This window comes from Vombatus ursinus, unplaced genomic scaffold (assembly GCF_900497805.2).
Source record: "Vombatus ursinus unplaced genomic scaffold, bare-nosed wombat genome assembly UNPS02014797.1, whole genome shotgun sequence".
Lineage (NCBI taxonomy): Eukaryota > Metazoa > Chordata > Mammalia > Diprotodontia > Vombatidae > Vombatus > Vombatus ursinus.
In genome coordinates this window covers 2,359,504-2,385,164 of record NW_020954575.1, presented here as the reverse complement: position 1 = coordinate 2,385,164, position 25,661 = coordinate 2,359,504, and the positions used below count along the sequence as shown (strand labels likewise).

At 34.6% G+C, this 25,661-nt stretch overlaps 1 protein-coding gene across 9 annotated transcripts in view; it reads right to left on the bottom strand.

Annotated features, from left to right (window-relative positions):
- The window catches only part of BCAS3 (BCAS3, microtubule associated cell migration factor), a 781,854-nt gene that overhangs the window by 607,575 nt on the left and 148,618 nt on the right, over positions 1-25,661 (bottom strand). For all 9 annotated transcript variants that reach the window (XM_027870394.1, XM_027870395.1, XM_027870393.1 and 6 more), the window contains exons 8-9: positions 6,002-6,109; positions 1,273-1,349 (exon numbers count right to left, since the gene is read on the bottom strand). In XM_027870394.1, coding sequence (XP_027726195.1) covers positions 1,273-1,349; positions 6,002-6,109 — 185 coding nt within the window. The remainder of the gene's footprint in view (positions 1-1,272; positions 1,350-6,001; positions 6,110-25,661) is intronic.

Here is a 25,661-nt window from a genome sequence, read left to right as displayed (position 1 = left end):
TGTGCTTCAAAGATTTCAACAAGCTTTATTTAATTTTTTTCCTTTGAATTTCACAACAGATGAGAAAACCAGTAGTGGGAAAGGTTAAGTAACATGTCCCATGGTCATACACCTAGAAAGAGTCAGCAGGATCTGAACTCACTTCTTCTTGACTATAAATTCAGCACTGTATTGAGTATCCTATATTACAATGGCTTAAAGGCTCTAATTTTATTGGGATTTCTGACAGCATCCACTCTCCCAAATTCTAAAGGAAGTCTATTATCACATTAACCAAAGAAAAAGATATGCATAGAAAAAATTTGAATTACATTTCTCAGTTCTTCTGCTTCTATTAGTGACATGATGGAGCAAGGAACAGAATGACAAATTCAAGATTGAATTCATCTTCAGTTTTGCTCTACCAGAGCATGCAAGCACTTACTGGAAAACCTACTCTGGCACCACACCAAAAAGTATTACAAAAAATGCACAAGTGTGTCTATTGCAAGGCATCCATGAGCAGCTATACACATCAGCAAAAGACCAAAAACTCCACTCAGTCCAATTATGATCCATTGGATATTCAATGCAACAGAAGCAGTGGGAGGGTCCAAAAGAATTTAATACAAGAAGCAAAAAAACAAAATAAACCATAAGCGGGATAGGGCTGGGAAATTCTTTTTTATTTTTAAATATATGTAATTTACTGTAGAGAACAAACCGCTTTTTCAGACAGCATTTTCTACCACAAAGTATGTGGCATCCTTAGAGGAACTAAGTGGCAGCTCCTTAAGCATGAATCATGACCCTACCCCCACTTCAATCAGTACCTCATGCAAGGGGCTTCACGTCCATGAGACTCCACTCCCTTGCTTCGGAACTGTATAATTCAGTTATCTCCTTTGTAAGAATGCCATATTAACTAAATAAATGCTAACTAATTGGAAATGCTTTAAAGCATAAAAAAGCATTATGAAGCCATAATTAATGAATAATTAGGAACTCCTGTTTCCACTTTACACAGAGGGAAATTATAGCAACAAAATAGCAAACCTGCCCAACAGAATATAGAATGTACAGCTAAGTATCTGTCTCCTAAGTTTCTGTATTAAACATAAGGACTTCTAAGGGGATTCATAGGAAAATGAGAGTAGAGACCTATCAAACAAGATAACAATACGTACAAAAGGTTAGGTAACTGATGTAAAGTATTGTTTTGACTATAGCAGATGTGCAGCATGAATGCAAATAAATGTTACAGCCAGTAAATTAAAACAGATATGTACATACTTGTAACAAAGAACTTTTTTGTGAAAGTGCAGCTATCAAAGGCAGCAATTTTCTCTTGCAAGACTACAACGAGGATTCTAAAATAGAAAAAGAAAACCAGAGTGAAAAAAAAAAGTAAATAGTCATTATGACAGTACAATTCTACAAATTAATTTCACAGTTATATCAGGTATGCTGAAAAAATTCTGAAGACATCAACAGTCACCAATCCAATTGTTGATGACACCGTAATTCAAAAGAATGCTGAATCTGGAGCTACAGTTCCCTTCCTAGCACCCCCCCCAAACAAAAAACTATTGCAGGGAAGATGAAAAATATATAACAAAGCAGCTTAGATCATAAGGGGAAAAAAAGGGTTAAAGGAAAAAATCTAACACAGAAGAAAAATTAGAGCAACTGTTAACTGAAACGTATTTTGCCCTCCCCTCAATTCTATTTACCCAAATGGAATTTCCAGTGATTATAACTCTGTGAAATCCATCTTCATTACAAATGGCTAAGTTTAACAATCAATTGTTCATCATTTTCTAAAAGTGTTTTTCCTGTGACAGCTCAGAGTCAGGGAATTAAAGATCAAATGGATTTATGAAAACTGTCATTAAAACGATTGCTGGATTTCCAAGAGCAAGGACAATAGAGGAAAAAAAAAACAAGAGGACACTGGCTAACCAGCAAAATGAATCAACTCTTTACATTAAATAGATGAGAATTCAACCAAGATGGAGTAATAGTTACATTAATCTCCATATTTTCTTTTAAAATTCACTGTGTATTTCAGGCAACTTAGGGCAACATTTTCCTCCAGGGCTACATATCCACAAATAGTTGGGCATTTTGTTCAGCCACATAATTAAGATACCCATAAAAAAGCAAAAAGTGGCAGACTAAAAACCATGATTTGTACGATTCAGAGAACAATATAAAGTAAAATGAAGTAATGACAACAATAAAGTCACCCGATACCTAAACTTGACTGAAATCTCAGGTGGTTTGACAAAAGTCTATCCAGTCAAATGTGATAGGATGATATAATTTTATAATTTTAGAAATGTTTGGTTTTCATTAAGGAATATTGAGGGCTGAAGTCTTTAGAATAAGAAAAAAATCCTCACAATAATTTTAGTTATGAAATGTGTAAGTGCTCTCTTCATACTATGAAAATCAGCACACACACATGGAGCTTTGGTTTGGTTCAGCCGAAAACATGTTAAAATGACAGATCCTTCTTTCAATGGCACCAAACAGTGAGCTCAATAAATACAAGGAGTCAAGTCTTTGAGATGATAAAGGTAAAACTAAAAAGAACAATGGTGAGAAGACAAAACTGAGATACTCAGAGGCCAAAAAAAAGATAAAAAGTCATAATCATTTCCAAAATAATTATTTTTAGGGAGAGATTAGTTCGATGAAGTATGTTAAGATCCAAAAAGGGTGCAACTTCTGCTTTGTTCTTCATTTGGAAAGAACAATGCAAACATGAACAAGGGAGATAAAAAACTGACACTGTACTTAAAAGTTAGAATCTATTCATACAAAACACTATCTTGTCTTTGCCAACCTTCAGAGTGACTAAAATCTAATAGAGGTTTGTTTTTTTTAACTTTTTATGTAATATGAAATGACAGTGTGGCATCAACAAAATATTCAAAGGTCTGGCTACAAACATATAATTTATTTTTCTCTTTTGCTGATGACCTTTCATAACTCACTCATAACTCTGCCTCTACCTGCCACTCATGAGTTATATGATCATTAATAACTTGTGGAAATAAATAAGGTGAATACAATCAGCATAATGCATATCCTTTTGACATAACATTCTGGGTTTGTTTTTGCCTCATAATCTGTACCTTTTAAAAACATTTGAGTGCAATCAATGTTCCCACTTTCTAAAACAGAAAGAAATATGCCAAACCTATCTTTAAATGAAGATCTCAGACAATATTTTTAATTTTCACATGAATCAACAACAAAGGAAAACACTTGGGACAAATAGAAAGTAAGGAAAAACCATTGAATTTGGTCTTACCATCTTAGTATTTATTACATTCTTTCAAAAAATATATTACATTTATAATACACTGAGAAATACTGAAATCTTAACAATATGTGCTGTACTGGTGAGAGAGCAATGTCTCCAAGTTGAAAAAGGGCAGAAGATACAAACCTCAAAGAAAATATTTCCCTTATGATATTTTTTAATTGTATCAATCAATAAACATTTATTTCTTTGCATCTATTATATGCTAGGTACTGTGCAAACAATGGAGATATGTGGAAAAAAGTTAAATAGTCAAAAATCCAGCTGTTATATCTGTGATTTAATTTTTTCTAGTATTTTTAAATTATATTAAGTGTATAAGGCATATGCATGTAATTAATGGAAAGTGTGTTAAGCCTTTGTGTGAATGGAAAATCAATCGTAATAAAGAATAGTAAATCATTATGTAGCTTAACCAGAAAGTTAACCAGAAAGAGAAGATACCTGAGTGGTAAGGCAGCCAAAAAGGTGAACTATGGGATTATTTTCCATCACTGGTAAATAGTTCCATAAATGAATAAAGTCTTCCACTTGAAAAGCTTACTTTTTCCAACTTAAAGTCTAACTTAAAGTATACAAAATCTGGCATCAAAATGGTTTGAAAGCAGGCAAGGTGTAATTAGTATGTAGAAGGAAACTAATTATTGATACTAAGAAAAAGGCATTTATTTACCATGGAAGGGGGCAGAGAACATTTTCTACTGTAGAATTTGAGATTGTTTTCAATATGAGGGAAATAGTGAAAGGTACAGAGGAAATCTTATGAATACTGTAATTGTTCATATTTAACACTAAGAATATTCACTTTGAAAATTTAACTTCCTTTAGCTAATATTAGAATTTGAAGCAATCTAGGGGGAAGAAAACCAAATCTAGAGACTTCCACAAGGTGGCTGTTCCTTTTTCAACAATTAGTAAGGGGTATTATTACTACCCGAAGATAGTGATATGCTCCTTTAAAACAGTTTTCTATTCCGAAAACAGAATTTAATCTTATGGAATTTTTCTTAACATTTTTTTGGGGGACAGGGTGGGAGTAGTATTAGGAAGTGTGATTCACTCATGCAGACTAACAATTCCTCCACAATAGAAGAATGACCTAGGGCACTGAGAAATTTTAAGGCTATGTCTGATGAGTGGCTTGAACCCAATTTCTATTTGAAGGCTATTCTCTATAATTTATTGTCACATTACCTCTCATAATTTATACTCTCCAAATGGAAAGCATTGTTTCTCTTTCTTATTCTTACTTACAGAGAATAATTGATGCTTTCCTTGGTTAAAATGGGTAAATGGGCAAGATCTAAACTGATAAAAATTTTTAAAAGAGATATTAAGCTCTGATAAATAAAATACTATGATCAATGGAATACTCAGAATGTCTACTGTACTGGGTTATGGATATCATACTCTATGCTATCAATAATCCCTTTGAGTATAAACATATATGCTAATATGTAAGTTTAATTTCAGGTTTAAAAGTATTTCTCTTCATATTTGTGGATAAGAAGAATCATATTATTATTCAATATCCAGGAAGGAACACTGGTTACTGAAGAAATAGAGGCAAAACCACAGAATATGCCCACTGGGCCCATCAACTTAAGTGAAGGATGGACATTTGCACAAAAAGAAAATGAACCGTGGGAAGTAAGTACTGGTCCCTGAAAAGTGAGAAGAAGGAAGGAAGTGAGGAATAGACAAAAGGAGGAAACAGAGGGAAGGAATATTAATTAAGTGCTTACTATGTGCCAAGTACTGTGCTAATTCCTTTTAAAAAATATTATCTTGGGGTAGCTAGGTGGCGCAGTGGATAGAGCAGTAGCCCTGGATTCAGGAGGACTTGAGTTCAAATCCGGCCTCAGACACATAACACTTACTAGCTGCATGACCCTGGGCAAGTCACTTAACCCCATTGCCTAGCCAAAAAAAAAAAAAAGAACTTGACCAGAAGAGGAAGCTTCCACACCAGGAACTCCTCCCACCAACAAAATCAAAGTACCAACACTCATTGTTCCTCACAACAACCCTGGGAGGTAGGTGCTATTGTTATCCCTATATTATGATTTAGGAAGCTGGGGAATAGGACTTGCCCAGGGTCAAACAGTGAATAATTGTCAGAGGGCAAATTTGAACTCAGGTCTTTCTAAGTCCAGGCCCAGCACTTAACTACTATGCCACCTAACTGCCAAAGGACCTGTTTCCTTTTTCAAAGCAGTGATTACTCTCATGTGACTGTATCATGGAAGACAGAAGATCTTAAGCTACATGTGATTGGGGCTTGTCTTTCTTCAACTGGTAAAATCTAAAACACTGGGGTTGGGGGCAGGCGTATTATTTTATTTTGGTACTACCTCTATCCACGTAAAAATAATGAGTTCAAAATTACTAATGGTTAAATTTAAACATTAACATGGAGGAGTATGTTTTTTTGTTGCTTTTAAAGGGAAAAAAACAATTTGGTTCCTATTCTTCCTTTAATGTGAAGAATGAAAGAGTATTTTAGAGTTACCCATCTGGCAGAATTCAGAAGGAACTTGACTAAATTAATTAGGTAATTTATTTTTTATGAACCTGACTCACAATGAAGTTAGCATATAGTACATAAAGTTTAAAGACATTACTAGATTTATCCATTTCCCAGAAGATATGTTAAGTTATGCTGGAAACAGCTGGAAAAATACTTACTGTTTGTTGCAGTGGAGATCATAGATAGGAGTCTTGAACTGAATGGACTTCACCATCTCCCCAGTACGAAGGGAATGCAAATCCACACAACAATATGGGGGACTTGTGCTAAAAGGAAGCAAAATTCATTGCTGTAAAATTAATACAAAAAGGTGAAGGAAGGAGGCATACACTGGAAACATTGGAGCTTTTATTATGCCCGTCATTCAGCCTTTAAAAAAAAATTCTAAACCATAAACATTCTCCAACCTAAAGTGCATTAATTTCAGGAAACAAAACTTGAAAGGATAGGTAGGTAGAAAATGGAGTTTATTCCTGGTGTTACATCTTACAGAAGCATTTATTCTACATTAATAATAAAAATCCCTAACTGAAGACTGAATTTATTTCTGGTCACAATCTAGACAAGCTGCCTCATATCATCCACTTATACAAGCCTCATATAGTTGACACAACTGGGGCCACACAGTTAAGTTTCAAATAGATTTCTGAAATGACTTTGCAGATCTTCCCTCATTAAACTTACTAGTGATCATATATAAAGTATATATATATATATACATATATATATGTATGTATGTATAAAGTATATATTAATATATAAAGCATCAATATTAATTGCTATTGGCAATACTGTAGGGAAACCAGGTGTTTTCCATCACATACAGGCAGTTCCCAACTGACAAACACTCAAATCCTCAATGAACTGCAAGCACACATGATGGACAGACATCAGTCAAGGGTGTTTAAATCCAGAGCCCCTACAACCCCTATGGATAGATACGCCCTTTGTTTCTCAATTCTAAACACCTGAGGAGTTAAAAGAGGCTTAAAAAAGAGATTTGAAAGGCTGAGCCAAAATGGCAGAGTAAAGACCAGGAACTCACCTGAACTCTCCCCTAAACCCCTCCAAATACCTTTAAAAAACTACTCTAAGCCAATTCTAGAGCAGCAGAACCCACAAAAAGATGGAGTGAAACAAATTTACAACCCAAGACAAACTTGAAAGGTCAGCAGGATAGGTCTTTTGCATCAGGATGAGAGAAGACTACACCGGTGCAGACCAGGCCCTAGCAAACCCAGAGCAGGCCTCAGGGGCAACTGAATCAGTGGCAACACTGGCGGTTTCCAAACCTCTCAGTTCATAGATGTCAAAGATAACTTAAAAGATTATCAGGAAAGGTCTGTTGCAGTGAAGTGCAATTGAGAGTGAAGTGCACTCCAGCACAGGTCGCACCAGCACAGACTAGACCACAGGAAACCAGGAGCAGGCCTTGGGAGTGACTGAACCAGCAATGGCAGCAGCTGCTTCCAGAGTTCTCAGCCCACAGACAGCAAAGTGGTTGAACTGGTCAGAAGGAAATTACAGGGGTCTTTTTGCTAGCACTGAGGCAGAACTCTGTCACTTTACCCATACTCAGATGTGGGTCATAGTTCTGGACGGCAGTTCAAGGCAAGAAGAAGTACTAGAATAGCAGAGCTTTCAGTCAACATGGAGGGGGAACCCTACTCACAGTTCGAGGGCAGAAAAGAGTGCAAGTGGTCACTCACAGATCAGAGCACAGGCGAGGAGAGGAGTAAACACCTCTTCTTAGATCATACTGCCTTGGAAGAACTGAAAACTTACAGGTCCCTAGAAGTATCTCTAAAAACAGCTGCACAAAGCATGAAGCATGGAACAGTTTGCCCTTCACACTGGAAGCAGAGACCTACTTTAAAGAATTAAAAGTCAAGCAATAGACTGGGAAAATGAGCAAACAGCAATAAAAACTTTGACTACAGAAACTTACTTTGGTGACAAGGAAAACCAAAATACACACTCAGAAGAAGACAGCAAAGGCAAAGCTCCTACTCCCAAAGCCTCCAAGAAAAACACGAATTGGTCTCAAGCCATTGAAGAGCTCAAAAAGGATTTTGAAAATCAAGTAAAAGAGAGGAAAAATTGGGAAGAAAAATGAAAGTAATGCAAGAAAATCATGAAAAAACAAGACAACAGCTTGGTGAAGGAGACACAAAAAATACTGAAGAAAATAACACCTTAAAAAAGAGACTAGGCCAAATGGTAAACGAGATCTAAAAAGCCAACGAGGAGAAGAATGCTTTAAAAAGCAGAATTGGACAAATGGAAAACAAGGTCCAAAAGCTCACTGAAGAAAATAATTCCTTAAAAATAAGAATGGAGCAAATAGAAGCTAAAGTCTTCATGAGAAATCAAGAACCAATAAAACAAAACCAAAAGAATGAAAAAAATAGAAAACAGTGTGAAATTTCTCACTGGAAAAACAACTGACCTGGAAAATAGATCCAGGAGAGATAATTTTAAAATTACTGGACTACTTGAAATATGTGATCAAAAAAGCACCCAGAAATCATCTTTCAAGAAATTATCAAGGAAAACTGCCTTGATATTCTAGAACCAGAGAGTAAAATAAAAATTAAAATAATACACTGATCACCTCCTGAAAGAGATCCCAACATGAAAACTTCCAGGAATACTATAGACAAATTCCAGAGTTCCCAGGTAAAGGAGAAAACATTGCAAGTAGCCAGAAAAAAACAATTTAAGTATCAGGGAGCCACAGTCAGGATAACACAGGATTTAGCAGTTTCTACATTAAAAGATCAGAGGGCTTGAAAGAGGATATTCCAGAAGGCAAAGAAGCTGGGATTAGAACTAAGAATAATCTATCCAGCAAAACTGAGTATAAATCTTCAGGGCAAAAAAAAAAAAAATGGACATGCAATGAGATAGAAGACTTTCAAGCATTCTTGATGAAAACACCAGAGCCCAACAGCAAATTTGACCTTCAGATACAACACTCAAGAGAAGCATAAAAAGGTAAACAGGAAAGAGAAATCATAAGGGACTTAATAAGGTTAAACTGTTTACATTGGAAGATGATCCCTGTAACTCATAAGACCTTTCTCATTATTAGAGTAGTTAGAAGGAGTATGTATACACAGAGGGCACAAGGGTAAGTTGAATATGAAAGGAATGATATCAAAAAATAAAATTAAAGGGTAAAAATGTAATATACTAGGGGTAGAATGGGGTAAATTGTCTCACATAAAAGAGAGAAGAAAAAGTTTTTACAGTGAAGAGGGAAAGGGGGGAGATGAGGGTGAGGGAACCTTACTCTCATCATAAAACTGGCTGAAAGAGGGAATAACATACACACTCAAATGGGTATATTAATCTATTTTACCCTACAGGAAAGTAGGAGGGGAAGGGGATGAATGGGATAGAAGGGAGAACAGACTGAGGGAAGGGGTAGTCAGAAGCAAAACAATTTTGATGAGGGACAGGGCAAAAGGAGAGAGAGAATAAAATAAATTGGGGGGGAATAAGATTAAGGTAAATACAGCTGGCAATAGTAACTGTGAAAAATATTTTGAAGCAAGTTTCTCTGATGAAGACCTCATTTCTCAAACATAGAGAACTGAGTCAAATTTATAAAAATAAGAGCCATTTCCCAATTGATAAATGATCAAAGGATATAGTCAGCTTCCAGATGAAGTAATCAAAGCTATCTAGAGCCATATGAAAAAATACTCTAACTCACTATTGATTGGAGAAATGCAAATTAAAGCAATTCTAAGGTGCTACCTCATACCTATCAGATTGGCTAATAGGACAGAAAAGGTAAATGACAAGTGTTGGAGGGGATGTGGGAAAGATGAGACATTAATGCATTGTTGGTGAAGTTGTGAAGTGATTCAACCATTCTATAGAGCAATTTGGAACTATGCCCAAATGGTTATAAAATCATGCATACCCTCTGACCTAGCAGTACCACTAGTAGCTCTGAATCCCAAAAGAGATAAAGAAAAAAAAAGGTAAAGGACTTAATATGTACAAAAATGTTTATAGCGTCTGTTTTCTGAGGGCAAAGAATTAAAAAGTGAGAGGATGCCTATCAGCTGGGGAATGGCTGAACAAGTTGTGGTATGCGATTATGATGGAATACTATTGTGCTACAAGAAATGATAGGCAAGCAGACTTCAGAAAAACCTGAAAAGACTTGTATGCTGAGTGACTGATGTAGAGTGAAGTGAGCAGAACCAGGAGAACATTGTACACAGTAAAAGCTATGTTGTGCACTGACTAACCTTGACAGACTTAGCTGTTCTCAGCAATGCAAGGATCTAAGACATCTCCAAAAGCCTCATGATGGAAAATGCTATCCACATCCAGAGAAAGAACTATGGAGCTGGAATGCAGATTGAAGTATACCATTTCCTCTTTTTTTTTCTCTTCTGTTTTGTTTCTTTTTTCTTGTGGTTCCCCCATTGGTTCTAATTCTTCTTTACAACATGACTAATGTGAAAATGTGTTTAATAGGAATGTATATGTAGAGCCTATATCAGATTGCATGCTATCTTAGAGAGGGAGGTGGAGAGGGAGGGGGAGAAAATTTAAAACTCAAAGGGTTATGGAAGTGAATGTTGAAAACTAAAAATAAATTAATTAGTAAAAAAAAATGATCTCGAGGAAGACTCTATTTATTCCTATGCTCCATAGTGTTTTTAATAGGAATGGGTGTTGTAGTTTGTCAAATGCTTTTTCTGCACCTATTGAGATAATCATGTGATTTCTGTTAGTTTTGTTGTTGATATGGTCAATTATGCTGATAGTTGTCCTAATACTGAACCAGCCCTGCAATCCTGGTATAAATCCTACCTGAACATAGCACATTATCCTTGAGATTAGTTGCTATAATCGCTTTGCTAATATTTTATTTAAATTTTTTGCATCTATATTTATTAGAGATATGGGTCTATAATTTTCTTTTTCTGATTTGGCTCTTCCTGGTATCAGCACCATATTTGTATCATAAAAAGAATTTGGTAGGACTCCTTCTTCACTTACTTTCCCAAATAGTTTATGTAGTATTGGAATTAATTATTCTTTAAATGTTTGACAGAATTCCCTTGTAAATCCATCTGTCCCTGGAGAATAAATGAAGTTTTCCTTAAAATGAAAGATAGCATCTATCTAAAATCATCAGCAAGCATTACATGTAATGGGGATAAGCTAAAAGCATTTCCAATAAAATCAGGGGTGAAAAAAGGATGTCCATTGTCACCACTGTTCTTTAATATCATACTAGAAATATTGGTTTTAGCAGTAAGAAAAGAAAAAGAAATTGAAAGAATTAGAATAGACAAAGAAGAAACAAAGCTATCACTCTTATGATGGTATACTTAGAGAATCCTAGAGAATCAAGTAAAAAATTACTTGAAATAATAAACAAATTTAGTAAAGTTGCAGGATACAAAATAACTCACAAAATCATCACAGTAACAACCACATTGTGCGATGACTGACTGTGATAGACTTAGCTCTTCTCAGCAATGCAAGGATCTAAGACAACTCCCAAAGACTCATGATGGAAAATGCTATCCACATGCATAAAAAGAACCCTGGAGTCTGAATGCAGATCAAAGCATACTATGTGCTCTCATTTTCTTTTGTTGTTTTATTTCTTCTTTCTTGAGGTTCCTCCCATTAGTTTTAGTTCTTTTATACATCATGGCTAACATGAAAATATGATTAATATGAATGTATAAGCAGAGCCTATATCAGATTACATGCTGTCTTGGGGAGAGGGAAGGAAAAGGATGGAAAGAAAATTTAAAACTCAAAATCTTATGGAAGTGAATGATGAAAACTAAAATCAAATAATTTTTTAAAAATGATGAGCATGATGCTCTCAGAAAAACCTGGAAAGACTTACATGGGCTGATGCAAAGTGAAATGTACTATGTACAAAGTAATAGCAATATTGTAAGATGATCAGCTGTGAATAACTGAGCTACTTTCAGAAATACAACGACCCAAGACAACTCTAAAGGACTTATGATGAAAAATGCTATCCATTCACAGAGAAAGAATTAGTGGTGTATGAATACAGATTGAAGCATACTTTTTGTAACTTTCTTTTTCTTGAATTTTTTTGTCTATATTTTCTTTTACAACATAATTACTATGGAAATGTTATCCATGAATACACACATATAACCTATATCAAATTGTTTACCTTTTCAATTGGGGGTGAGGGGAGATGAAGGCAGTGAATTTGGAAATCACAGTTTTAAAAACAAATGTTAAAAATTGTTTTAAAATGTAACTGGGGAAAAATAAAATACTAAATTATAAAAAAAGAGAGAGAGAGAGAGAGTGATTTGGAAATTTAATAAATTCTTCGTGTCCAAATGACTACCCTACCAGTCTCAAATCATTCTCCAAAGCACTTTAGGGGAAACCACAGAATGGAAGATGGGTTTAGCAACCAGGTTTTTCTGAAACCATCCTGCTTATCATTTCTTACAGCATAATAATATTCTATCACAATCATATACCGCAAATTGTTTAGCCATTCCCCAGTTGACAGCCATCCCCTCAATTTCCAATTCTTTGCCATCACAAAAAAAAAAACCTGCTATAAATAATTTTGTATAAATAGGTCCTTTTCCATTTTCTTTGATCTTCTTGGAAAACAGACCTAGTAGTAATATTGCTGGGCCCAAAGGATATGCAAAGTTTTGTATCCCCTTGGACATAGTTCCAAATTGTTTCCAGGATGGTTGGACCAGTTCACAACTCTACCAATACTGCATTAGTGTCCTAATTTTTCTGCATCCCTGATAGCATTTTTCTTTTCTGTCATGTTAGCCACTCTGTTAGGTGTGAGGTGGTGTCTCAGAGTTGTTTAAACATGCATTTCTCGGAGCAGCTAGATAGTGTGGAGAATAGAGCACCGGCCCTAGATTCAGGAAGACCTGAGTTCAAATGTGACCTCAGACACTTGATACTTGATACTAGCTGTGTGACCCTGGGCAAGTCACTTTACCCCATTGCCCCCCCACACACACATACACACCCTCAAAAAAATGCATTTCTCTAGTGAGTGATTCAGTTTTTTAGTATATTAGTGTATTTAGTGATTTAGTATACTTAAATGATTTAGAATATTTTTTATGTGATGATAGATAGCTTTGATTTCTTCTGAAAACAATCTGTTCACATCCTTTGACCATTTATCAACTGGGGAATGGCTATTATTTTTATAAATTTTGCTCAGTTCCATATATATATATATGTATATGAGAAATGAGGCCTTTATCAGAGAAACTTGCTGCAAAAATTTCCCCCCAACTTCCTTTTTTCCTAATAATTTTGGCTGTATTCGTTTTGCTTGTGCAAAAGTTTTATAATTTCATGTAACCAAAATTGTCTATTTTACTTCCTGTAATCTTCTCTATATTTTGTTTGATCATAAACTCTTCCCTTACCCACAGATCTGACAGATCTTTCCATGCTCCTCTAATTTATTTATGATATCATCCTTTATGTCTAATTCATTTACCCATTTTTACCTTATCTTGGTTTATAGTGTGAGTTGTTGGTCTATGCCTAGTTTCTGCCAAAATTCTCTCCAGTTTTCCCAACAATTTTTGTCAAATGTTGACAAAAAAAAAGAAGCTTCAATCTTTAGGTTTATCTAACACTAGATTATTATGGTCATTTACTACTGTATATTGTATGCCTAATCTATTCCACCAGTCTCCTAGCCAGTATCAGAATGTTTTGAAGATTACTGCTTTGTGTTACAGTTTGAAATCTGGAACTGCTAGCCCACCCTCCTTAACACTTTTCTTCATTGATTCCCTTGATATTCTTGACCTTTTCTTCCTTCAGATGAATTTTAGGAACACAAGAATTGGGAAAATGTATTGCAAGTTCCAAACCGAAAGCTTAAAAGTAAACCTCTAGTACATAATCCATTAGCAAATTGGGACTTGCTCAAATTAGTAAGGATGAGATTTTCCCCAAAACCAAGAATCAGCTTTATGCAGTACCTGACCCAATGCTATACATCCCCATTGATTCCTCTCCCTTAAGTCCAACCAAAATATGCTTCTCAATAGCAGACCAATCTGATTAAATCATTTGACCAATGTATAGCTCTTAAGACATGTGTCAGAAAGGATAGATGAGAGATTTGTAGGTAATTCTGCAAGAAGCTTTGTTCTTTAAAATTCAACTGCAAACAGATCATCCTTCAGAATGGTTGAAGGAATGGTACAAAAAAATACACATGGTCTTACTACCCATATTTACTACTTACTACCCATATTTGTTCATTTATGAAAATTGATTCTGTTGGTTTACCCGAAGGAAAACAATGTCAACATTTTATTAAGTACTAAACTTTCTGGTCCATGAGGATAGAGAAAAAAGGCCTGGAAGGATCATGGAAAATGCAATTTTAGAAGCCAGTAGACTTCTGAATGAATGGCAGTTCTCAGAAGTCTTTACTCCTCTCCAAAATGTATTAAAATATTAGTTGTTCATATGTCACCAGGAGTGAAAACTATACACTGAAGAAAAAAAAAAGTAAGGAAAAAAGAAGATAGATATCCACTATATGGCTATTTTGTAACATTTCAGGGTTAGGAGAAATCCCTAAAAATAGACACATTACAAATAACTATGTCTTACAGATAGGGACTATGAAACAAGGCCTAGAGCCTACCAATTCTAAACTGGCACACCAACATACCTTTCTCCCAGCCATGCCTATAACTCTCCCATCTTCTTGTGCCTCTCTGTCCCAACTACCAGAAATATGCCTCAAGCTTTTATTTTACGGGGAAGCTCCTTCCAACTGTTCCAATATGCTGCTAGAAATCATCCACTGTGTCGTGATGGTTGGTACTAAAACAAAGGTCATCTTAGAGCATTCCAACAGTGGAACTCACACTTGGGTTTTTCCACGAACTTATAAAAATACCTCAAACACAGCGTCCCAAGAGGTAATCTGTCTCCTTCCTAAGACTACTGATGGATAATGTTGCACATATTACTTAATAATTGATATAATCTCAAATCCAAATTCAACCTACAAAATCACTACAAGACTAAAATGATCTCTTGGCAATACCACAAGTTCCTGTGCTGGGAAGGAACGAGTTAACTGTTCAAGTGAAGGGTAACATTTTACCAAGTCAATGGGGTGGGAAACAACAGACTGTCACCTTCAATTAACAGCTCAACATGCCACATACTGGAAACTAAAACTCTGATCTTTCTGCTGGCAAACATACAATGTCAAGACAGAGATCCTCCCCCCCAGAAAGCAATTGGTAAAAGTAGACAAAACAATTGCTGGGAAGGCGCAGTTTAGAGGCTAACAAAAAACACTTGGCAGAACCAAAAACTATTTTTATATATGGAAAATTTTCTCATTTGCTGGCCTAATAAGGAAAGATAATCTTTTAAAATAAGAGACTTCACAAAGTCACACATTCAGAGCATAGGCAACATACTACTTGGCAGAACACAATTGTATGTAGGCCTGAGATTGGCCCTTTGCTCTCAGTTCCTCTCTGCTTTTTGGATGCCTTATCCTACTCTCTAGGCCTGAACAAGACAATGTTTGTTTCCAAACAGGTCAATGGGAAAACTTTCAGTAATGTTCCCTTAAATGAAAGGCTGCCAACCCTGAAAGGCCTACCATAGATGTATTGCAAAATCTGCAGAACCCTTGTTTTTCCCTCTTCCATCACACAGAGTATCCATGATGTAGAAGATACTACCAAAAGTTGCCCCTTGTACACCTTGTACTGACCAAGAGTCAGTGAAAAAATACACACTTTCATACAATTAAATCTAAATCTACTTTCCAGAGAGTAACATAGACTAAATGGGTTAACATTTCAAAATGTTTCGGTTTGACATTTACACATAAACTTGTCAATTCACATTAAAACCAAGTCTGACAATTTAAAAAAAAATGGGAGCCAGGTACCTCCCCCACCCACTTTAAGTTGGAGCATGAGAATATATCTAAACCTATTGTCAAATCATGACAGGGATTAGGTGGAACAATGGTCTTTTTACTAGGGAAAAACTATTTGGGGATCTATAATTTGTGGGCAAGGTTTATTAATTACAATTAATTACATGAATTTACCAATATATAGATACTAATAAGCATGGCAAGGTTACACAGAATTTTTCACTTTAAATATAAAATCAAATTTATATTGTTTCTGAATGAATGTCTCTTGTGTTGACCTTTCCTCTACCAATATAATTTACTTTATAGCACATTACAGAATGTGTGCATGCAATGATTCCTATCAGAACAATCTGTGACTTGCTTTGCATCTGAACTACACTCTGAAATTTGGTAGGGAAGCCAAAAGCCTTCATTTTGAGCTATTACAACAGCCAAATCTACAGAATTTTGCAGTTAAGGAAGTGAGTTGATTGGCCCCTTTAAAGAGCTGATTCCCCCTCCCACCAAAAAAAAAAAAAAAAAGATGCCATTATTGAAATGGAAAAGTTTAATTGAGCAATTAGGAAATACAAAAATAAATCTGATTTTGCTAGATTTCATGTTAAAACACCTTGGGGGGGAAAAAACAGAATGAGACTTTTACAAATATAAAAGATAAATGTCTCTCCAAAAGAAAGCAACTTAAAGGCCCTCAATGTCATGATATTTTTCAAAACTTCACCAACTACCAAATTAAAATAAAAATCTTCCTTTGAAATTTACAAAATTAAAATTGTCAATGGAGAAATTATAAAAGTTATTCATTAAATTCCAAATAACATTCATACTTCAGTACTGAGAAGTATCTATAAGCTCACTGACAGTGCAGATTTCTTTTTTTCTTATTTTATTTTTAATTTATGGAATAAAACATACAGTTCCATAACAGTGCAATAAAAAAGATTGCACATGACACTGAAAAGCTATTGTGCACAACTTGCTATTCCTTTTAAAAATATAATAAAGTTAGTCCTTTGCCCAACCCCACCCTAGAGATGGCTACCATTAAACACAAACAGGAGTATATGTGTAATATATATAATATATATTCTATTCAGACTTCTATTTATCAACTCTTTCTCTAGATACAGATAACATCTTTCTTCATATGCGCTTTATAATTAATTTGGATGTTTATAATAGTCAAAACAACTTATTCATTCAATGTCATTCTTAAAACAATATTTCTGTTACTGATTATAATGTTCTCTTAGTTCTGTTCATTTTCCTCTTCATTATCTCGTGCAAGTCTATCGATGTTTTTCTAAGATCACCAAGATGTTCATTTCTCATTGCACAGTAGTATTCCATCACAATCATATACCACAACTTGTTCAGCCATTCCCCAGCTGATGGGCATCCCTACAATTTCCAGTTCTTTTGCCACCACAAAGAGAACTGTTATAAACATTTTAGAAGATATAGGTTCTTTCCTTTTTTCCCTAATCATCATTGGAAATAGATTTAGTAGTAGAATTGCTGGGTCAAAGGGTATAATCAGTTTAATAACTCTTTGGGCATAATTCCAGATCAATCTCCAAATGGCTAGATCAGTTCACAATTCCACCAACAATGAAATAATGGCCCAGTTTTTCCACATCCCCTCCAACATTTGTCACTTTCCACTTCAATCGTTTTAGACAATCTGGTATCTCTAACATGATATCTCAAAGTTGTTTTAATTTGCATGTCTCTAATCAATAATGATTAAGAGCATTTTTTCATATGACTACAAATTGTTTTGATTTCTTCAATGGAAAACTGTCTATTTCCTTTGACCATTTTTCAACAAGGGAATGACTATTAGTCTTATAGATTTGACAAAATTCTTTATATACTTGAGATACAAGACTTTCATCTGAAAAAACTGTATACAAATTTTACCCCCAATTTTCTGCATTCCTTCTGATCTTGGCAACATGTTTTATTTTTTCAAAAACTTCTAAATTTAACGTAATCAAAATTATTCCTTTTACACCTAACTTTGCCCTCTATCTCTTACTTATTCATAAATTGTTCACCTATCCATAAATCTGATAAGTAGTATGTTCTATTTTCTTCTAATTTTCTTATATCTTTCTTTATATTTAGGTCATGTATCCATTTTGACCTTATCTTGGCAAACAGCGTAAAATATTCATCTATGCCTAGTTTCTGTCATACTGATTTCCAGTGTTCCCAACAATTTTTACCAAATAATGAATTCTTATCCCAAAATCTTAAGTCTTTATATTTGTCAAATAAAAGGTTATTATATTTATTTGCTGCTGTACATTGTATATCTACTGTGTTGCATTGATCAACCTTTCTACTTTTTCGCCAGTGCCATATAGTTTTGATAGTTACTGCCTTATAATATAGTTTAAGATCTGGTACTGCTAAACCTCCTTCCTTTACACTTTTTTAATGGTGCATATTTCAAGGCAACTTATGAATCTAAGAAAAATTATGAGCAAGAAGTAAGTATATCAAGGCAAACACAAGATGCATTGAAATTCAAATTATAAAACAAGCTTTAAAAAAAAACCCACTACAGAAGGATTTAAATGACTAAGGAATATTCAGTACTTATGGCTGGGTCACATTCAAGTCATAAAAATGACAATTCCATCACAAATTTAGTGACATCACAATCAAATAATTAAAGGAGCATTTTATAGATCCAGAAGAAAAATAAAAATTATTGGAAGGTAAAAATAATCTAGAATCCCAAGGGAAATAATGGAAAAAACTTGGAATGGTAGGGTAATATTCCTTTCAGACTTAATTATACTGTAAACCTATAATCACCAAAACTACTTGGTACCAGTTTAAAAAGAAAATAAAAGTAGACAAGCCTGGCATGCTATGATCCATGGGGTCACAAAGAGTTAGACATGACTGAACATCAACAAAACATACTGCTTTTTCCTCCTCAAATGTCTGTGAGCCAGTTGTGACTGAAACACTTGACAGAGCTGACACTTATGACCTGTGGGACCTTAGGCTAAGCAATGAACTTCACCTAAGTTTCCTCAGCTGTGAATGAGGGAGTTGGACAAGACAGCTTCTAAGGTCTGTTCTTTCTCCTTACCTAGAATCCCAGGACATGTTCATGTGGGTCCTTTTCCCATTTGTATGATCTCTTTGGGATACAGTCCTAGAAGTGCTATTGCTGGGTCAAAGGGTAGGCACATTTTATAGCCCTTTGGACATACTTTCAAATTGTTCTCCAAAATCGTTGGATCATTTCAACTCCACCAACAATGCATTAGTGTTCCAATTTTCCCACATCTTCAACATTTATCATTTTCCTGTTATGTCATGTTGATCAATCTGATGGGTGTGATGTGGTACCTCAGAGTTGTTTTGATTTGCATTTCTCTAATCAATAGTGATTTAGAGCATTTTGTCATATGACTATAGATGGCTTTAATTGCTTCATCTGAGAACTGTCTGTTCATATCCTTTGATCATTTATCAACTGGGGAATGACTTGTATTCTTATAAATTTGACTTAATTCTCTATATATTTTGGAAATGAGGCCCTTCTCAGAGAGACTGGTTGTAAAAAATATTTCCCAATTTTTTTTATTTTCCTTCTAATCTTGGTTGCATTGGCTTTGTTTGTGCAAAAACTTTTCAATTGAATGTAATCAAAATTATCCATTTTGCATTGCATAATGTTCTCTATCTCCTATTTGGTCATGAATTCTTCTGTTCTCCATAAATCTGATAGATAAACTATTCCTTGCTCTCTCAGTTCGGTTACAGTATCAGCCTTTATATGTAAATCATTAACCCATTTTAACTTTATTTTGGTATACGGTATAAGATTTTGATCTATGCCTAGTTTCTGCCATACTCTTTTCGAGTTTTCCCAGTAGTTTTTGTCAGAGTGAGTTCTTATCCCAGAAGCTGGGGTCTTTGGGTTTATCAAATAATAGATTACTATAGTCATTGACTACTGCGTCTTGCATACTTAACCTATTCCACTGATCCACCACTCTATTTCTTAGCCAGTACCAAGCAGTTTTCATGATTGCTGCTTTATAATACAATTTAAGATCTAGAATGATGAACAGGCTGACTTTAGAAAAACCTAGAAAGATTTGTAAGGTCTGATGCTGAGTGAAGTGAGCAGAACCAGGAGAATGTTGTACACTATAATAACCACGTTGTGCAATGACTAATATTGATAGATTAAACCCTTCTCAGCAATACAAGGATCTAAGACATCTCCAAAGGCTTCATGATGGAAAATACTATCCACAAAGAAGAAAGAACTACGGAGTTTGGATGCATATCAAAGCATACTATTTGTTATTTTTTTTCTTCTGCTGTGTTTTGTTTCCTCTTTCTGGTGGCTCCTCCTATTGGTTCTAATTCTTACAATATCACTAATGTGAAAATATGTTTAAAAGGAATGTATATGTATAACCTCTATCAGATTGTGCGCTGTCTTGGGGAGGGAGGTGGGAAAAGAGGGGCAGAAAAATTTAAAACTCTAAAGCTTATGGAAGTGATTGTTGGTAATTCAAAAATAAATTAATAAAAAAAAAGAAAAATACTATATATTACATAGGAAGGATCTCTGGTAGGAGGAGGCAGGAAATTGGGAAACACTACGAAGACATGGAAGAATACAAGATATCCTGCCTATTGTTGTCTATAACCTTAGAATATGAGTTAGATGGGACCTATAAGACCATTTAGTCCAACTCTTTGTCCACTAGAATAACATCTTCTCTAACAAGCCCATCTAGTGACCATCAAATATCTGCAAGAAAACCTTCAATTATAGGAAATGCCCTTCTTCTAAAGCAGTCCAGTTCACCTCCAAACAGCTATAACAATTAGAAATCTCTTTCTTAAGGCAAAACTACTTTTCTATGGGTAACTTCTACCTATTAGTCCTAGAGGTCTTCCTTCTGAAATCAGAAGCAGATTCTCTTCATGACACAACCAGGAGAGATAGACTACGATAACTGAAAGAATACTGCATTTGGGAGTCAAAAGATCTAGTTGTATTCCAGGTTCTGTCCTCAAAGAGGGACATTAGGCAAGTGACATCAACTCTCTGGGCAAAGCTTCCTACAGATCTCTTCATTTCCCACAAGACTGCACTTTGCACTTCTTCATCATATCCCCTCTACCATTTTTCAGTTTCCTTTTGTGTGATATCTTGTGACATTAGATTATAAGCTACTTAGAGGGAAGAAACTGTCTTTTTGGAAATTGGAAACAAAGTAGATGTCCATCAATTGGGGAATGGCTAAACATACTGTGGTGCATGAATGTAATGGAATACTACTATATTGTAAGAAATTATGTATATGATACATAAAGAGAAGAAAGGAAAGATCTACATGAATTGATAATGAGTGAAATAAGCAAAGAAAACAAATATATGCAGTAACTATAACAATGAAAATGGAAACATACACACACACACACAAATTGAAAGTAAATATTACATAGCCTACATCAGATTGTGCGCCGTCTTGGGGAAGGTGCTGGGGAGGAAGGGGGAGAAAAATTTTAAACTCAAAAGCATATGAAAGTGATTGTTCATAAATCAAAATAAATTAATTTTTTAAAAAATGAAGGGCAAATAAAAAAAGAAAAAAAGAAAGTGAATATAACAAAATTATAAAGATCAAGCATGACTTGAAGAAAGAGAAATGAGAGGATACTTCCAGCCCAGTGAAGGTAGGCAGTCCACATTTGTTGCAAACTGCAAATATTTTTTGACTTTTTCAATAAATTGTGGGGTTTCTTTCCTTTTTTTGTCTTTGGAAAATACTATTTGTTACATAGGAAGGATCTCTGGGAGACAGAGAAAGATAGAAACTGGGAAACACTATGATGACATAAAAGAATACAAGACATCCTGACTATAATTGCAAACAGCACACTATCTGCTTCTCCTCTAATTGTTTTAAGTAAGATCTTCAATATTATGGTCAAATATCCAATAATGTATTCAGAAATATGGTATAATGTATTGCTCTAAGACTAATTTCTGCCAGGTTACTTTGTAGTTTTCCCAGAAATTTTGATCAGTTAGGGAGCTCTTTCCTAAGTTACTTATATTTTCTACTTTATCAAACACTAGGCTTCTGAATTCCTTTGTAAATAAAGCACTGGACTTGAAGGATGATCTCATTTCAAATCTGACCTCAGACACTCATGAGCTAGATGACTCTTGGATATGTCATTTAACCTCTGTTTGCCTCAGTTTCCTCAAATGTAAAATGGGGATAATAATAACATCTACTTCTCAGAGACACTAGAAAGATCAAGTAGAACAACAAATAGCATAGTGCCGGGCATATAGTAGGTACTATACAAATGCAAGCTATGATTTTTATTGTTGTTGTCATTATTGCATTAACCTACTTTTCATTTTTTTTTAACTAAGACCAAATGTCATTGATGACTATATCATATGGCTTGAGATCTAGAACTGTTATTCTCCCTTCATTCTTATGATTTATTATTTCCCTTGATATTCTAGATCTTTTGTTTCTCCAACTGCATTCTGGTATTATTCTATTGAGTTTTGTAAAATAACTCTTTTGTTACTTTAATTGGTATAGCATGAAAACTATAAATAGCAGTACTGTCATTTTTATTAGATGGGTATAGCCCAACCGTGAATACTGATTATGTCTTCACCACTTTGTAACTGAATCTACAAGTATTTTGTATTAGATAGATTCCTAAGTATTTTATGAATTTTGTGTTTAAATGGTATTTTTCTTTGTACTATTGCCTCTTGAAATTACATGTTTTGTGGAACATGGAAATGCTGTTGGTTTTTCTGATTTTATTCTTTAGCCTACAACCTTGCTGAAACTATCAACTGTCTCAATTACAATCTTTTCTGATTCTCTCAGATTTTCTAAGTAAATCATCATGTCATCAGCAACTAAGAATAGTTTTCGTCTCCTTATTTACCTAAGTTTTATGTTGAAGTTCTTTCTCTAGTCTAAATGTTATTGTTAGCATTTGTAAAACTACATCAAATAATATTGGGGAGAGTGAATATCCTTGCTTTACTCCTGTATTTATTGGAAAAGCTTCAAGAGTATTGTCATTGCACATGATGCTATTCCTTGCTCTCCCAGTTTGCTTATGGTATCAGACTTTACATCTTAATCATGAACTCATTTTGACTTTATTTTGATATATGATGTGAGCTTTTGGTCTCTGCCTAGTTTCTGCCATACTCTTTTCCAGTTTTGCCAGTCAAATAGTGAGTTCTTATCCCAAGAGCTGGAGTCTTTGGATTTATCATATAGTAGATTACTATGAGTCACTGACTACTGTTTCTTGCATACCTAACCTGTTCCACTGATCCACCACTCTATTTCTTAGCCAGTACCAAGTAGTTTTGATGATTGTTGCTTTATAATACAATTTATAATCTAGAACAGCTAGACCATCTTCCCCTGCATTTCTTTTCATTAGTTCCCTTGATATTCTGAACCTTTTGTTATTCCAAATGAATCTTTTTATTATTTTTTCTAGCTCTATAAAATAATTTTGACTGGCATGATTGGTATGGCACTGAATAAGTAAATTAGTTTAGGTAGAACTGTCATTTTTATTATATTAGCTTGGCCTACTCATGAGCAATTAATGTTTTTCCAATTATTTAGATCTGACTTTCTTTATGTGGAAAGTGTTTTGTAATTGTGTTCATATAGTTACTGGGTTTGCTTCGATAGGTAGATTCCTAAATATTTTATGACACCTACAATAATTTTAAATGGAATTTCTCTTTCTATCTCTTGTTGTTGGGCTTTGTTAGTAATATATAGAAATGTCAATGATTTATGTGGGTTTTAGTTATTTTTTAAAATAATTTTATTGATGTTTTCTGTTTCTTATGTCACCACAGTATCACATTTATCCTTCTGCCCTTCCCCACCTCGAGAACTGTTCCATATGACAAAGTGTTTTTATTTTTATTTTTTTGGGAGAAAAAAAAATCAGCAAAACTGATTAGCACATTGATAAAGTCCAAAAACATGTATAACGTGTAACACCTGTAAATCTCCCGTCTCCATGAAATGGTAGGTTAGTGGTGACTTTTCATGTCTCTTCATTCAAGTCCTACTTGATCTTTATCATTTTGTTGCATTTACATTTGGTTTTTTGGTATGTCATTATATGGTTTATTGTTAATATAATAATAAATGGAATCTCTTTCTGTCTCTTGCTGTTGGGAGAACATTGTACACAGTAATAGCCACGTTGTGCAATGACTAACGTTGATAGTCTTAGCCCTACTCAGCAATGCAAGGATCTAACACATTTCCAAAGGTCTCACGATGGAAAATGCTATCCACATCCAAAGAAAGAACTATGGAGTTTGAATGCAGATCGAAGTATACTATTTGCTATTTTTTTCTTCTGTTTTGTTTTGTTTTCTATTTCTTGTGGTTCTAATTTTTCCTTACAACATCACTAATGTGAAAATATGTTTAATAGTAATATATATGTATAGCCTATATCAGATGGTGTGCCGTCTTGATGAGGGAGGTGGAGAAAAATTTAAAACTCAAAAGCTTACGGAAGTGATTGTTGATAAATTAATTAAAAAAAAAATTCTTCCTACTGGGCTACTTCAAAATGATCTGATTGCCCTAGATAATTACAACATTTTGAAGTGCAAGTTAATTTTCTACATCACAATCTCAATTCTTTGAAAAGAATCTATTTCAATTCAATTGATCAGCAAATGAGTCAGTTCTTCGACAACTGACTGATGTCTTTGGGGTTCTGTACCCCCAATTTTAAATACTGTTGACTTAACCAAAAATTGAGATTTTAAAATTCATAAGGAACTGTGCAATTTAATAAGCAAATGTGTATTCTACAGTTATTTCAGCATTCTTTTTTCCCACCATTCAAAATCAAAAGTAACAATGCATATTTTTCATGAGATGAGAGCTGAGTTACAGAAAGCTGGGAGCATTTCTTTAATTGCATATTAGCTTACAGAATGAGGACCAAAAACCACTGGTCATCTGGCTATTCAAGTCACTATATTTGGAAATGATGTGTTACTCAATGAATTCTTATTGTATACTATATGCACCATTCTTGTGTATACATACTCTATCCTCTATTCTCCGGGCAGTAAGGTGGCACAGTGGATAGAACAATGGGCTTGGAATCAGAAAAGACTAATCTTCAAGAATTCAAATCTAGCCTCAGACACTGACTAGCTGTGTGACCCTGGGCAAGTCACTTAACCCTGTGGGCCTCAGTTCCTCACCTGTAAAATGAGCTGGAGAAGAAAACTGCAAACCATCTTTGCCAACAAAACCCCAAATGGGGTCACAAAGAGTCTGACTCAAATGAAACAACTCAACAACATTTACTTAATAGAAACACTTTTAGGAATGCAGTTAGAAGAGAGGGATTCAACTCAGGGCTCTGCAAGAGTTGGTTACTTAACCTCATTGTACTGAATTGGACTAGATGGCCTTCCAGCCTCAAGGCCACATATGGCCTCTAGATCCTCAAGTGTGGCCTTTTGACTGAATCCAAACTTCACAGAACAAATACCCTTTATAAAAGAACATACATGTACTAGGTATACATGATTTAATATTGTGTCATCAAAACTTCAATTCAGGAAAAAATCTAAAAATCTACAATAAATTATTAAATTTAAGATGTGTCACTTTTTAAAAAAATATTTTATTTTTTTTTGGAAATGATACAAATTTCAAAAAAAACCAAAACAACATTAAAGGGTCAAAGAAAACAGATTTCCAGAGAGGCACTGAGTAATTTTTTTTTTTTAAATGGGG